The 17160-nt window shown below is 35.8% G+C and overlaps 1 protein-coding gene across 5 annotated transcripts; it reads left to right on the forward strand.

Annotated features, from left to right (window-relative positions):
* The first annotated feature begins 46 nt into the window (after positions 1 to 46).
* Positions 47 to 17124, forward strand: LOC141906987 (uncharacterized). 5 transcript variants are annotated; one of them, XM_074796510.1, is made up of 18 exons: positions 47 to 605; positions 7223 to 7268; positions 8087 to 8175; positions 8514 to 8637; positions 9684 to 9839; positions 10123 to 10277; positions 10923 to 11044; positions 11373 to 11449; positions 13660 to 13689; positions 14099 to 14185; positions 14282 to 14355; positions 14437 to 14523; positions 14786 to 14947; positions 15047 to 15148; positions 15239 to 15343; positions 15616 to 15753; positions 16112 to 16204; positions 16346 to 17124. In XM_074796510.1, exons 1-18 carry the CDS (start codon positions 468 to 470, stop codon positions 16487 to 16489), a joined length of 1929 nt encoding a protein of 642 aa, XP_074652611.1. In that variant the 5' UTR covers positions 47 to 467; the 3' UTR covers positions 16490 to 17124. The 5 variants fall into 5 exon arrangements, with proteins under 5 accessions (XP_074652611.1, XP_074652612.1, XP_074652609.1 ...); XM_074796511.1 differs by having other exon boundaries at positions 8514 to 8538; XM_074796508.1 differs by having other exon boundaries at positions 52 to 605; positions 8514 to 8754.
* Positions 17125 to 17160: the final 36 nt, after the last annotated feature.

The raw sequence follows: 17160 nt of genomic DNA on the forward strand, positions 1-17160 counted from the left end.
GCCAACAGCGACGACGACGTCGACGCGAACGATCTATTTGATTTAATTCCTCAAAGAGCTCTATATGTATGTCATTACGAGACGAGTTTTTTTTGAACGATGAATGCCGAGTCTTTGTTACTGTGTTCAATAACGAATAGCGATTTAGAATTTGAAAAGCAGTTTACTGTTTATGTCGTACGAGGATAAAACTTTCAATAACGAAGCCTTGTACGTGTATCTCTCTTTCTCGAAGATTTAGCCGTCAATTTGAAATAAAGTAAGGGAACTTTCGGAGTCAGCGGAAAAAACAAGGTAAAGACAGATTCTTGGAGATATTAGTGGAACGTGTCAGAAGTATTTTCATCGTGTGGATTTTATAGTAAATTCGAAATTGAAAATCGAATATCTATTTCGGATGAAATTCACTGAGGACATGTCGATAATGACGTCATCGATGCGGGTCTAGAAATCAGAGAGACTGTGATATGACGAAACGTTCGAACAATTCACCTGATCATCACAGAGTACAGCACAATATGGCGACGGCTACTGCTCCGGCGACACAGGGCGATGGAGCCATCCACGACCACATGGCTCGTATAAAAATGCGCATGCTTAATGAGGTAAGCGCTTTAACTGTAAAAGATTAAACAGCTTCAACAATCTAGATATCTGGTGAGTGTAAGAAGTGCGTTGCTAAGGTTCACTTAGAGAAAACATACACTATCAACACCATGGTTCGGTCTTACGAATCGGTTTAAACTTGAACCTGGACACAGATCCAGTTATGAGTTAAGATTTGACTCGGAGTTAACTCATAAAATTAACTAATGTCAACTCTACCTCACATGTTTGGAACTGGATCCCAGGTTTAACTTAACTAATTGATGATTTAGAGTTTTGATAATGTTAGAATATTTTCATTTCAATATTTCCGTGGAGGTCACTTCATAGAATAGATAATTTCAGCTACGAACTAATGTGATACACTTTTACTTATGATTATTGCATAGACTTAAGTCATATTTTAATTGAGCCTTCGGTTGAAAATGAATAAAATCAATTGAACCGCGTTAATTTCGTGTCAAGATAGGAGTCATCAACACGTATGGACTCTAAGAATGTCGGATAATCTACCTAGGTCTATTATTTCATTGAAACAGAGATTAACAGATTTGACCATGACAAAAACGAAACTATTCTAACGAATTTTCACCGTTGAAGTTCTGTTAACACTATTTGTTTACGCGCTATGCGTATTTCAAACATATCAGTAAGACTTCATTAAAAGTAGCGTCACTTCGTAAACACTGGGTCAACGTACTTCATTTGTGCCTATGTTGCAATAAATACCTCATTGAGATTTTCTATTGGAAATAGATTAATTTCAAGAAAGAATTCTCGGAAATCTCTTAGGGGGGACACTTAGTTTCGTAGTGGCCATCTATATTTAGCGTTCGTGCAAATATGTACTCAATTCACATGTACGGAGCTCGTGGAAATGATTCAGAATATCAAACACTAGCTATAAAGTTTATAACGGGGGTCTCTATGAAGTGTTGATACTGCCAAGGCTTCCGTAACTGTAATATATTGACAGGAAATTGAACTTCTTATCCTCGGTGCATGCTCGTGAATATCAATGAGCAGTTTATTGCGTCCAGTATCGCCAGATACGGAGTTCTATTAGAGCTATCCCGCGACACCACCTCCTCAAAGGTCGGTGTACTTGGGTGTGAAATAGTTTGTCGTTTATCGACATAAAAGGAAGACATTGTGACCGTCTTTAGATACATTATATAGCGATTCATTTCGACGACAATAAGTTGAAAGTCATTCGTGTTTTATTGGCCGAACTGTGACCATTCGTACTATTAGCTATGTCTGTCAAACTGGCCGCCCAGTGCGGCTGTTTTGCGAACGCCTGTACATTGTAGATATCGCCCGCAAGTCCTTGATATTCTATACTCGAAATCATCTCTCTCAGCTGGAAATATCCTTAGTAATAATTTATACAATAGTTACTAATATATAGATTCGTTTATGACCGAGTCAATCAGGTTTAGGAAAGGCGATATTTACATAACGGTCATTGAAATAAACATTTTAAAAATTATCTTATTTAACAAACGTATCGATTTGTATAGTTTGTACGGGATTGGTTTTTGTCGAACGATTAAAGTGTTTGATAAATGTCGACGAGACGTTCTCACATCAATTGAAAAATATCCCAGCGTGACGCCTTGAACAACTGCCTGAATAAATGTTCTCTAAATAGAAGGAACGATTTCGAATCGATCATGAAATATTTTGCATTTTTCAATGAAGAATTACGAAATATAAATTCGGGAAATAAAGTTCTTCCAGACAAATGAAACTTCCATGAAAACAAATAGTTATATCTTTAGCTTGACCGCTAATGTATACAAAATGTGTTTTATTACTCTTTGTTTTTAAGCTATTAATAAGATACTACAATAGATTAATATACTATAATTCCATGTATAGATCAGTGAGCTATTCAGCAGATTAACTGTATACAGTGAATTAAAGGGTAATAAAATGTTTAGCTATTTGTGCTTGAAGAAGGAATTATATTTATATATATATAATAACTAGAAACAAATGCCGAAAATGGAAAAGGTGACCGGGTTATTGGTTTATAAGGGAAGTTGTGAGTAGTGCCCATGGGTTTCTTTGGTTAGAGTTGATACATGTATTCGTCATTCTATGGCGGTTCATCATTCTATGGCCAGTCAAAAGTTGGATAAAGTAAACAGCAGGCGCAGTGTCAGGGGTGCCAGCGGGAAGTGTCATGACATTGATTATTCTAATGCCTTCCTAGTTATAAAGCCAATCTAACAACTTCATACTAGGCTTAAGATTTTGGAGTTGAGTTACAACTGGGCAAATGGGCCCAGAATGATCGTCGTTGGGCAGGTGCATGTGCGAATTTCGCGCTGGTCAGTGGATTAGAATTTACCAGTAAATATTTGTAAATCCCACCCTCAAAACTTTGATTCACTCATACAGATAAAACGATGAATTATTGACGTTTGTTTGCTATCATTTTCAAATTTGTTTGCGAACAACAAACAAAAATATGATTAATGTGCTGTTCTCAACGAATCTCGAAGACGAATAGCGTTTGAACCACGAAAACGTGATTTGACCGTGATTTCTGGTCAGTATTCGAAACAACAATCCGTAACAGTACTTTCTGTTTGACCGCAACGCGAGTTGTGGTCAGCATGAGACGTGACCGATGTTTCAATAATCACACCCCCTCGCATCTTTATGAGAATATAATTTTTTCTTAAAGACCACTGGAACAAGGAATAGTCACGAAAACACGATCGCATTTTGAAGTAATTTTTAAGTAGGTTTTTGTGTGTAATTTCTTCGATTCGTTTTTGAAAAAGTTTCGGTGTCATGATATTTGATTAATGGCCGTATTTTCCTGCGTGTCGATTCTAAGCGCCGCTGCGCGTTCGAAATTCGAAACTCCGACGATAAAAAACCTGAACCGAAGAATAGAACGCGTCACCGTCTCTTTTCAAAAAACCGCTACTGTATTTTGCGATATTTCAATTGTACCAGTTGACCTAAGTGACAAACTGGTCCTGTAGTCATTGGTCGTCATGCCTACAAGATGTGTAAACATACGGGTCCTTGCATTTTTTTTCTCTTTACACCTAATTGGAATTGAAAAGTAAAAATGTTTGTCGCAGCCCATGCAGTTTGCTTTGTTTTCATCTATTATAAGTTCTCACCCTGCAGAGTTTTTTCAAGTATTTCTATTTTCACGACCTGCTGTTCATTTAACCCCTGAGATGTGAACGATAAGAAACTATTGTTTCTATTGACAGAGATTTCCTTTCTTACTATTTAAACGTATCAAAGGAGGAAGAAAATCAGAATTTTTTCTAAATCATTTTTGCAATGAGAATTTCAAACGCCACATAGAATAAACGAACACATAAAATTCAAGTTTTATCACAGTTCGAACTGAGCGAACTAAATTTTGATTTAATCCCCTGGAAAGTTTGGCGATACCTTAAAAGTGTTGGTTATTATTTTCGAGTGCGGTATTTTTTATTACCGATTTGACAAATCGTGTGAAATCTTCAACAAAATTGACGTTAAATATGACTTGATGGCCATTAGTTTTGTCTCTAATAATTTCGATAAGCAATAAATCAAGACTATTCAACGAAAATAATAGTTAAAGGCATTTCTCTAACGAGCGACGTAATTTATATCAATTTTATGATCTTAGGATTTTTTTCAGTATGAAGATTCCCTGTTGGGCATTTTCAAAAATTCATATATTTCTTTTCTGGATTTTGAACGGTGTAATCCTCTGAAAAACACCACACCATTTTTTCTCCTCTTCCAGATTGCTCCTGACTGACTTTTCACTCGGTTCTAACCGAAATTCGTAACTCTTTACAAATCTAGTATTTGAACAAATATTTTCGTAGGTTTAAGCTTCAATTCACAACAACATATTATATTTTGGAGTTGATTCAAAAAGTGACCTAAAAATCCCTATTACTCAACATATACGTGCATACATGGGATCGTTCAACTTTCCATCTCATTAGCATATCGGTGAAATAACAACGGTTGATTGGTCGAAAAGTTCGATCAAAAGATAATGAAATTCCGCGGGCGAAACGGGTTACATGTGAATATCTAAAAATCAAACACGTTTTCGATGTTGATTGTTCTAATTTATGTGCGGTTTGATTGTGTGACTGTAGGCGCTGCTAGGCAAACACTGATTCACACAAACACGCAGCGATTATTCCGTCGATGCGTCGCCGCTTCGATCTCGATATTCGTCGAACATTTTCTCACACGACATTTTTACCAGAGTTATACGCGTTTAATACTGAAAACAGATGATGACTCGCTATAAGCGACGGATAGTACGCGCATTCTGATTACCGTTTTTATATGTGTTTGTCCGAGATAAAGTAGAAAAAAGGTAAGACATGATTTTCAATTGCCGCCTTTAGAATTCTATTCGGATGTCAGTCACCAGCGTCTTCAGATTAAACACCTCGTTACAATTATATTGTATCTTCTGTTTCGTTGACTATAACTTTAACTTATAAGAGATTTCACACTAAATCAACTAGTTACTAGAACATACATTTTTGTGAGTAGATATATTCGACTTTACAGCATTCAATTGTCGATTAGAATTTGAACATTCTCAACAGATCACAAATCTTTATCTCAAAGTTTAAGTCAAGGAAAATGAACAACTAATAAGGCATATTAACGGTCCATTTAATGTAACGGGATAAAACTTCGCAATAAGTCGCAAATTTATTTAATGTCTCGTTGATTATATATAGTTTTGTACAGTTTGTTCTTTCATAACTGTTTGATTGTTTCATACGTAAAATACGTAAGAAAATCTTATCACGATTTCAGAATTCAGATTCAAATCATTCGTCTATTCGGCAGAGCTCTAGTTACAGGCACAAAAAAAAGATATTGAATTTTTCACTAAACTGTTAGTTTCAGAAAGTCTTTCATTCGCGTCTCAAATGATCCTTATAATTGAAGTAGCACTCCACTTTAATAGTGAGTAAACATAAAGAAATATGTAGAATTTGAGTGATGTTCAGCTGAATAGGTTTGTATATAAATACATGTACTCTGAGATTTTCTACAGATAAATTAAGAAATATTTCAGACTTAGTTAAAGAGGTCGAATTCAAGCAGCCATTACTCAATTCAAATAAGTTGAAAACCGATACATAGAATATTTGAATCGGGAAAACTAGTTTGAACGTAGAATGTCACGTTCACACTTTAATTCACGATTATTCAAATAATGACTTCAGATAACATTAATCTTCCTGCAAACAAATTTATAGCAATAAAACCTTCATTTGCTGTAGAGAGTTTGAGAGATTTACGGGGTAAAAACTTCGAGAAATTTAAATTAGGTTAATTTCGTTTCGGGTAAAAGTAACAAACTTGATAAAAGAAAATTTCAAAATTTTTTCGGAAAATTTTTCTCTTTATATTTGAAGTGTAAAAAAATACCCTTTATTCGATTTAGATAAAAGTGGAAAAAAATCTAAAAATTTTGGCTTTTATTATTACAAAATTTCGTAATCAACGAAAGTTTTTGAATTATATTTGCCTTCAATACTTGAAAGCGAGTCGCGATGAGGAATGTTAGTATCGTACGCGAAACAATCACTAGATTAGCTCTTCAACTAGAGAGAGACCACTCACAGATCTCATTGAGTAAAGAGTATTATGATTTCAAACGAGATCTACCTGAATGAAAAACAAATGAAATAAACGCATATTTTTTGTACCGATCATGACCTCACGAATATCTTTCCCTATCGACGAGAATTTTTCTCTGAAGACTTGAAAACCATAGAGCTTTAATCAGCGCGTTCGATTTACGACGGTAGAAATGGCAATTAGTTATAATTTGAGTGAAGTGGAATTTTTCCGTCGGGTCGAAAAATATGCGATCGTTGAAAGACTCAATTGTGATGTATCTTAGAAACTAATCGATGGAGGTCATGACTGTAAACATACGCACGCACCCAACTCTGTGTAACCAATATTTCATTAATTGAATCAAAAATTTATGGGACTCTTTTAAAACTTCAATCCTCATTTCTAGTAAACGGTGAATGAAGGATATTCGACAATAGAAACTTCATTCCCAGCGTAGAATATTCCCGGGTGTCATGGACGCCGATACTATAGCGCGGGAAAAACTGACACGTAGCGATAGATTTAGAAAACCATAAATTATGATATAAGGCAGTTTTTCGTTGCTATACGGCGGAATAGTTTGTTGTATGGTAACTAACAAAACCGGAAATTGACTTTCAATGTCTGATGGTGGAATCTGCAAACGCGAAACCTAAAGGCACTTTTTCCGCCGAAAAGAAAAACTTTTTGAAATAGCAGAGTTTTTGGGCACTGGCGGATTTTAGATTTAAATTTGGTTCGTTGACCGGGAGGTTGGTAAGATGAATTTACTCTGTAAGGATGCCAAAGTTGAGGAAATGTAATGTATGTCATACTCCGTGCGCTTATGATTTGACTAGTTCAGCCGGTAGTTCGAATAAACCTAAATGTTCAACGTGTTTTAAGGTCAGTTCGGCGGAAACTCGCGGGCTAAATATCGTCGAAACCTTTTCTATCCCGACGTATTTTTGACCGACGGTTTTTTTTATCATTTCAGAAATTATCAAGAGAAAAGGAAAGATATAGACCCGCGTCTGGAAGTAGTAAGTTAACCTAAAAAGTATTTCGTTATCATAGTTTAAAGTCTATTCTCTTCATCAATTAGTTTTATATCGTACGATACATAACAACGTTCTCGCGAAATGTTGTTCATATTAGTATCTACTTTGAATGCATGTTCAGTAAAATCACGTCTCAATTCCACAGCGAGTTGTGAGTTAGAGTTAATCTGAGTAAAAGTATTTTCGATTTCGATGGTTCGAATCTTAACTTAGAACTGTGGAACTGCGTCCATTTCGTTGTTTATATGTTAATGTTTCAAATCTATATTCGTTATTTGCATGTACTGTACGTTAACGCCCTTACAACGTCTACCAAGAATTAATTAAATCTAAGTTCGACAATAAGACGTTCAATCGGCGGGCGTTTAAAAATTCATAGAATTGCGAGATATTCTATTCGGCAGTATATGCACAACTCATATACGTTTACTATATCTTTGTGTAGTTCGAAGACAAATTCTTCACAATTTTCCGGTGCTGTCACTACATCAAAATATTCTTTAGACCCCACCGTGATAACCACTTGCATATACACACTTCTGAAGAATTCTTTGAAATCGGACGCATAAATTTTCAAAAGCCAATTCGTTTTGAACGAAACAGGTCTTTATTGATAACGTTTTTCTTGAAGATAATAAACAACTCGAATATGACGAGTACCGGTAGCCCAGAGTGACGAGTATAAAAATGAAATAACGCTCAGTACATGTTGGAATATAATCAAAAATACTGTGCACGTCTTTCTGTTTGTTCGATATAATTTATACATTAAAATGTTGATGATTTGATATTTTCGCCAGGTTCAGATTCTGATGATGCGCTTGACCATGCTAATGTACGGCTTCAGCAGGCTATGCTGAGGCGCGATGATCTACTTGGAAGATTAAAGGTAGGCATTATTGGCGAAAGAGGTGTCGTAGCCGAACGGTCACTGGGGCTCGAATCCTATCGGTGGCACAAATATATAATTCGCAACTCGTCGAGTTTACTCTTTTTGTCAAGACAGAGTTAGTTAAAGCGTATGAATTTGACACTAAGCCTCTCGCAAATTGCATGTTTTCGGATGGATTTCTTCAAATATATTTAACACCGATGGTTGAACCGCGCTCGGTGTGGATGCTTTATCTGAGGAATGTGCTTCCTTTTCTTTTAGACCCTGTCTTATAATTTTCCAAGATCTGTCACTGTTTTGCTGTTTCTATTGTTTTTGTTTTCTCTCGATTCCAGCGTGACAGACACGACCCAAACACAGGTAAACCTGCTACGACTACGGGTCTACCAGGAGGCGGTGGAGGGATACCCCCTGAATCCTACCGTCCAATCATATACCAACCTGTGTACACTCAAAACGGCGAGTACAGACCAAACACGTATCACGGTTCACGAAATTATAATAATACACGCAGTCACAGTCAACGAACTACACCATCTCCACAAAGACCACCTCCATCACGGCGTTCTTTGCCAGGTAGCTGGGCTTTATTCTATCCTGTCGCCTTTAAGAATATAACACATCGTGTTTGTTTCCATAGACAAGTGAATGTCTGATATCAATGAAGCCAAAACCCACAATATAATGACGAGAAAAACTAAATTGAAAACAGTTTTTGAAGATGGCCCATAGAATTGGGTCGAAACGTCAAATTCTACCTTTTTCATTTATTGTGGATTTTTACTTCACACATCGCGTTACTGTTGATTTCCATAGAAAAGCGACTCCTTCATTCAATTGAAGAAAAAAAACAATGATTTTAGAGAGTATATGATGTTTCAACTCAAATCTATAAGCCATTTCCAAAGTAGTTTGATGGCTCAAGGAAATTAGACAAACGTCAAATTCTCTTTTAGTTTTTTTCTTCATAATGTTGGTTTTTCTTCAACATGTTACTGTCTTGTATCTAAAAGGCTCGTTGCAAATTGCTTTTTGAAATAAGAACAGTTTTAAGAAAATTGATATTTTGACGCCTTCCTAACATAACAGCAAGTTGTATTTTCATTCTTATTCGTTTGTCATTTTGGAATATTGTGAATCGCATTTGCCTAAAAAATCAATATCAATATCAATATTGTCGATGCCGCTGGACGACAGTGAATTTCATTTTGTAAGAATATTTGTCATTTTCGAATTTCTTGCCACGCATCTAAATTACAATCCTTCCCACTGCGTAGCTTTACTATTATAGCATCAAATCATATACATCATTCAATAGTATTCATTTACCCATATATACACACCAGCAACTATTTTAGACTAACGCAATTATCCAGAAGAACAAATGAAAAGTTGGAAAATACTTGACATGGCTTGAAAACAATTTCACGCCATTTGATTGAAAATATTGCTAACTGGTGAATATAATACATAATCGTCAATGCGTTTTTATATTTTGTCAACAGATATGCCCTCCCATAAACAGATAGTAGAGCATCAATATCGTCCAGTTCAGCAAGTTTTACCACCTATACAGATGCCAGTAAACCCGCCAAACATGTACGGCCAGGCGCCGGCCGTTTACACGATGCCAACAGAGTCGAGATCATGGAACAAAGGCGGTATGTTGAATTATACAATCATGATGAATCCAGTTCCACTGTTCCCGGTTTTACTTTATATAGTAACTTGAATTAATGATCATAACTTCAGTCAAAACAACCTAGAACTGTGAAATAGTGAAAGTTTATCCATATTCATAGAGAGATATCCTCGGTCAAGATGAATTTCGAAAATTGAATGAAATTCTCAAATATTATCGGGTCGCCATTCCAAACCATCACGAAGATTCTATATCAAATTTTCCAGTCTTTCATCGTTTTCTTTCTCTCATTTGCTGCGCAGATTTCATGGAAATGATGATGATGCAGAACGCGCAGATGCATCAAATGGTGATGAACCAAATGATGCTTAGTTCTTTACCGACCCCAGCTTTTGGGCAACGACCTCAACAACAAGTAGTTCGAGTATCGGACGATGGTGGCGGTTCCAGTAGCGAGGTTTGTCATCAGCGTCTAATCATTTATTATAGTTGAATTCAATACACGTAATGATTGTCTGGGCCCGGTTCCACAGTTGTGAGTTAGAGTTAACTCTTGAGTTAACATCAGTTCATTTTAAAAGTTTTAGCTCTGGGGTTAAATTTAACTCAGAACTGTGGCACTGGATCCTGTAGACTAACTAAATCTTATTAGAAATTGCACCGATTAGTGCCATTCTCTTCTAGTCCATAGTAACTTCATCAGGGTGACACTAGATTTCTAATAAAATAAAGTTAACCAACGTTCTACAAGTCTTCACTGAAGACAGGTTCAGATTTGACACCTGCAGGGTCCAGGTCCACAGTTCCGAGTTAAGATTTAACTCTGAGTTAACTCATTGAAAATGACCTAACTTTATCTCAGAGTTAACTCTAATTCACAACTGCGGAACTGGGTCCCATAACACACGAATATGGAGAGATTAATAATGACCAATAAAAAGGTTTCTTTCGTTGGTATCTGGCTGACAGATTTAAATGAATCATCATGAACATCGTTAGAATCTGATCATTTCGGTTCAAATTTTTTACCAAGTAGTTTAGATCAAATGAAGACATCGTAATCAGTGTGTTGAATATATATGTGTTTTTTTTTTATTTACAGAAACGAGCCGTACATCATCACCACTACGGAGGAGGTGGTGGTGGCGGTGGTGGCGGCGGCGGTTACCCAGCACCAGCAGCTCCAGTCATTAGCCATATAACTCATTTACCACCTATAGATCTGTAAGTCAATCAAACACAGAAAAGTTAGTTAAGTCTGTTAGTTCTTTAAACTGATAACATGTATCTTTGTTGTGATGTGAAATACATTGCCATATCATTCAATAACATTGTGCACATTGTTGCAATTTATTTCTGAAATAAATAAATAAATAAAAAAATAAATAAATAAATGTAGCTAGCTTGAAAAATGACGTTTAGTTTGTTCTACCGACTACAAAGTCCTTAAGAAATGAAATATTCATTATTATCAATAAATACACAAACACCGTTACAATAAAAAAAAAAATAAAAAAAATAAATACATTTTATTTTTGATAATTATTTGTAGACGAATAAGAAGGCCTCCGCCTCCGGTTGCGGTAGATCGATATCCAGCCGAAGTAGAACCTTTAGCTCAACCGAGAGGTAACTATTTCTTTACATTCAGAATCCAAACTTCCGTTTTGATGTGTTGCTTACTGTCCAATAATTTGCGAACACGCGTGAGATTTTCAATGCACATTGATTTCGTAATTGGCCCCTGAAGAATACTGAACAACTACCCCTAACTGTACGCAGACTCTTCATTTCTTGTTTCAGCCGATTTCTACAATCCATATTACCCATACGGATACTACTACTGATACAGCTTAAACAATTTATACGATTAACACTAATACAAACGCGGCCTTCATGTTACTTACGTACGTCTCGAGAGCTCCACCTCCCAACTTAATGTGGACCGTCTGTCCACATAAACCGTGACCTTGACCTTCGCCTGTGATAGAATGTAATTTGTGATATAAACATATAGTACCGATTGAAATGAACTGAAATATTTGCGAATGAAGATGTCTCTTGAAAAGATAGTAAACTTGTCTCGGTGAATGATGGGATAACTTGAGAGACTCAAAATCGAACTTGTAGTTTGTATTAGGCACCTATTGCATGTGCGTTCGAGTTGGAAAAGGGTTATTTTTGAAAAACGTAGTTTTTAACTTCTTATCATCTCCGGGTCGATGGACCAGGGTATTAGATCTAACAGAAATCATTTACAATTATCACTTAGTTCAGAATATTTCCAAGGGTAAACCTCAAAACTGGCTACATTGTTCGTACACAATTATAGTCATCTTTATGCTGAAATGCAGTTAGTCAGGATAAAACTGAAATAAATACTCGTAAGTCGTGTAAAATATTAGTTATCTACGGGGTAATGGTATGACAGACGAACATCGAGTGAATGAATGCGCAGTATTATTAGTAGGGATACCGGTAGAAAGTGGACAAAATACAAGTTCAAACTGGATGGAAAAAAATCTAAATATCTATCTGTCTATATAGCAACAGTCAGTGTCATATGCTAGGTTATTATCCTCACACACAAAAATTGAATCTGCCCGATCACAGTTGAATGTGAAACAAGAACGTTTGTTTTGAAAAACGATGTTATATTAACAAATGCACTTGTGAATAAAATTGCACTTGACAGAATTCTTCATCAGATGTGACGAGTGAGATCTAACAACAAATTACAGACTAAATCCAGTCCCGAAAGTATTGCATGTGCTGTGTCTATGAGTTTCTGTTATTGGACACAAATATTTTGAGAAAGTCTGGAAAAATATAGTTTTGTTATTTTCTATCTCAATCCGAGTTATAAAATTGTTATTACTTGTCATCAAACGTGTAGTACATACACTCGGTTGTGGCGTGAACAGTAGCACGACGAGTGACGTCATGATGCATAATATTAGAAAAAAATGTTCTACAGTTATAGACACACATTTTATGGTGTAAATAATATATATACATATTTTATATACTTTTATATCGGGTATGAATAAAATTAATACATGTATTACTATGTGCTATTAATAATTTCGGACAATTGTTTGTTATTCTTTTTCAGTTGCAATGGGTAGACCATGTAATTTTAAGTGGCTGAAAAGAAAGTTGTATTTCATAGAATGAGTAAAACAGCTTTATAAGAAGTCTTCCGGTGGTTATAACAAAAATCTAGACACAGCACTTACAATGCTTTCTTCTCACTGTTTCCTGGTGGCTGGGTTTATTTCGACGTATTAAACACATTATAATCAGCGTAATCATAATTAGTTTCATTTTCAGACAATTTTAAATTTAGCGGTACTTAAAGTTTGTGGTCTATCCATTGCAACTAGCTTGGAATGTGGCTTCCTCTTTCGGTACGGGCGAGAGTCACGTATATGAAATTGGTCCGGTTTTGCAATGAGTTTCCTGCATCATGATTTTAGCTTAAGACGACTACATGCATAGATTCCCCTCAAGTCTTGCCTATTCTACATAGATGGACTATTTCACAAATTGCCTGCAATCGTGCTTAGGCGCTGGGCCCGTTTCACAGTATATTCTACCATACATCATCAGTATTGTGTATCGGGCCATAATGAAACGTTAAGTGCGTCTGTGAAACGGGCTCCCGGTCTCTGTAGATCTCATTTTAGGGGATGACGTTATTTCAATTTCGTACAAAATTCTCGAGGAATTTAATCCACATATATATTCTATGTTAAACCGTCGAAATAGGTAAGTTATATTAGGAGAAATAGATAATGAACGTTTTTCGCTAACGTACTTGACTTTATCCATTTCAGCTAAAGTAAAACCAAAGCTCGTTAGTCCAAGTAAGTGAATATACTTAGATACTATTTATATATATATATATATATATATATATATATATATATATATATATATATATATATATATATATATATATATATATATATATATATATATATATATATATATATATATATATATATATATATATATATATATATATATATATATATATATATATATATATATATATATAATAGTATCTAAGTATATTTAAGTACGTTAAAATATTACGATAAATTTTCATTAATGAATATCCCGACTCTTGCGATCGATCCCGTAATTGATGATTGATCTTGGATTTATAATTCTAACGGCCTTGAGATGATATGAATCCCATCATCAGAGAAAGAAATCAAGAAAAACAAGTTTATCCATCATCATATAACAATGATATTCGTTTATCCACAGTACCGAGTCCTCAACCACCACCCAGTCCAATTAGGTCACCAAAACGTAAACCAATCGTACGCGGCGAATACCCATTTCCGGGATCGCGTGAGTAATTGTAATATATGCAAATTGGAACATATTTTTGAATGTGACGTCATAGTTTACATATATTGAATATGGCCGGTTTTTTCAAACTTGTAGGTGATTTGCGTAGATTACGTCATACATTCTATGCTGCATTTTTCGTCGCTGGTCTTCGAGACGCCATTAAAAAGGTATATATTCAATATTCATTAAACCGTTGGATCCAGTATTCGCCAGTCCAGATGATTTATAACCGATTCGATTTTTTCTAGAAAAAGATGTACGAAGTCAGCGATGTGTTTATATTTGGTATACATATTAAAGAAGCAATTGCCGCTTTACACAGAATCTATCTCAATGTGAGTTCGAACAACGAATGACTACGTATTAAATTCTCTGGGGGGGGGGGGGGACTACATTTACGGCGTGTTTTGGGGATAATCAATTAACTGACGAATTCCACAAATTCCCAAGGCTTTTGGTCCCATCAAAGTTGACAAAGTTGATACGGGCCACGTAATACACTTTTAACATGTGATTAGATAATGAAGTTTTCTCATTCACGTAGAAATCAGACCAAGGAATTTGTAAAACCTTTTTATCTGTGTAAATTCATTACAGCCTGAAGGTAAAATCTATCCTATATTGAGAGATATGATAACTCCTGGTGCACCGGAGTATTCGATTTTAGCCGAAGATCCCGGAAAACAAATCGAAAAAGAGCTCTACGGAGACTTATCACAAATTCTAAAAAATCTAGTATTCTATATTACTGAAATAATGGTAAGATCCATTTCTAAAATATACCATATCAAAAAGCCATGTTCGCTTAATCGTAATCCTTCACGGTGTTTTTTTTTCCTTTTTAATTCCTTCTCGTAGCCGACTAGCGGAGTGCTAGGAACGCATAGGAAAGCAGTTGTATACGAATTGATCAAAAACGGCAAAAAATTCCCGCGAGGATACTTCTGGAACGTCGAAAGGGTACAAAAATACATAAAGATTATTAACGAAAGATTGAAACGATCAATGAGAGGATATGAAATTTATTTGTCCTATTTTCTATTTCTGCAGTCTCAGTTAACGTTTAACGCTCAAGAGCGAACTGTTAATGTCGGTGATCCCCAGGCTAATTTGCTGTTGATTGGAGTATTCTTTTCAAGAGCCATGGTCACAACAGTGAGTATAGACCACACCGCAATCAATCTAGTGACAGTCTATAGTATATAGAAACCCATATTATTGACGATAAAAGAAATCAGTTTCACCGATGTTTCGGGGATTTATTTGAATCTATCTGTTATATTCTATCCGATATGTCATTGAAACAGATTTCTAAGTTACTGATTGTTTATATTGTGGGTTTCTATATACAAAGTAATAGACGTTTTTTCTTCCTAGAACTTCTAAATCCCTATAGTGAGTATACGATGTTTTGTTCTCTATTCTAGTTACTGATGAAACCGTTAGACTACGGGTTGACTAAGACGAACCTCGAAAGTATCGCCCAGCATAACTTGATGTTTCTTTCCACATTGATGATCATGGTGGTCAGGATTGCTGCTATGCCTCCAGGGCGACCAGCAATGGTTAGTCAAACAATAACCACGTTTACCTGAAGTACTCTTTCCGTGTTGTGTTGCAAAACAAGTCCCACTATGAGAAAGAAAAGGTTTCCTTGACATAAATGTAGTTTATTTCGATGTATTTAGACTATATCAGGGATACTTAAGTTACAAAAGAATTATGAATCTCTCGTTATTTTGATGTAACTTCAATTTTCCTGAAGATTACAGTCGATACATCAATATCAGCTCATGGAAATATCTCGGACCCGTTTTTCTCTCTTACTATTTTACACAAACGAACCGGTGTTTCTTATTGATGTAACCGTATTGTTACCCACCAATTCTAAGGTTGGTTTAATCGTTTCGTTGTTACCACCAGGGCTTACCTCAAGAAATCAGTCGGTTTTTGTATCGAGACGAGGACATGAAATCGGTGTTTACGAAATTGAAGCCTGCTATTGATGAATCAGTGGTAAGTAAGAGTTGATATGGCCTGGTACCGAGCCTGGTACCAAGCGCGGTAAAAAAAAATACTTCGCGTTCGTATCTACACTAAATCTTGTCACCCCATAATTTGAGGTTGAATCAAAACCTGAATTTTTGTGTTTTCCAGAAATACATTCGTGAATGGAGCGCTGAATACATTAAAAAGTTGAGGGGTGTTCAAAGAGCTGATTCGCGATTGAACACCCCTGCAGCGGGAGCAGCAGCGTCTGCCCGCAGTCCCCGGGGTCAAATCAGCATCGTGCAAGATTAGTTGAAACTGCAGCCGAGACCATTGTCCGTGAGACCAGTGTCCGTGAGACGAGTGCCCGTGAGACCAGTGCTAGCACACTGATCTTGGGTTATACCTATCTGTGATATCAACCGTTTCTAGTTATACTTAAAATACTGTGCGCAGTGTACTATTTATGAGGCAAAGTGGACGCTTTGAGTGATTTGTCTCAGACTGATAAACTTTTCTAAGTTATCATTTTACAAAGTCGGAGATTCGTACAGTGAAACCGAATGAAGATCAGACTCACAACTCATGAAAAACTGTTGTTGCTCGCGATAAAAAATGTCTAGTTGAATAAACCTTAAATGTAGACGTAGAACGTTGAATATTGTAAATTAATGTTATTTAATATCTGTTTATGAAACATAAGAATCGAATATTCAGTGTAAGTTACTATAGAAATATAATGCTCGTTAATTCTAATTGTCAGTAAATATCCTACGGGTAGATGATATAAACGATATTTAAAAGTGGTTCTAAGAGGCTCTCGTGATTGGCTCTCCACCTGATGATGGAATCCGAAATGTCGCCTCTTTCTAATTCTTGATTTAATAAATAGATTTCGTTTCTAACCTTTGCAAATTTGTATAAAGTGGGTTTCGATAAAACTCTAGGAGCTGTTTGCATATAGGTTGTATTAATCAGGCTTT

This window comes from Tubulanus polymorphus, chromosome 6 (genome assembly GCF_964204645.1).
Source record: "Tubulanus polymorphus chromosome 6, tnTubPoly1.2, whole genome shotgun sequence".
NCBI lineage: Eukaryota > Metazoa > Nemertea > Palaeonemertea > Tubulaniformes > Tubulanidae > Tubulanus > Tubulanus polymorphus.

Bases quoted from the DNA above. Each gene is read 5' to 3' on its own strand.
- LOC141906987 (XM_074796508.1), top strand. From the start codon at position 468: ATGACGAAACGTTCGAACAATTCACCTGATCATCACAGAGTACAGCAC. The intron at 14,186-14,281 runs GTGAGTAATTGT...TCAAACTTGTAG, and splicing joins ATACCCATTTCCGGGATCGC to GTGATTTGCGTAGATTACGT. The intron at 14,356-14,436 runs GTATATATTCAA...GATTTTTTCTAG, and splicing joins TTCGAGACGCCATTAAAAAG to AAAAAGATGTACGAAGTCAG.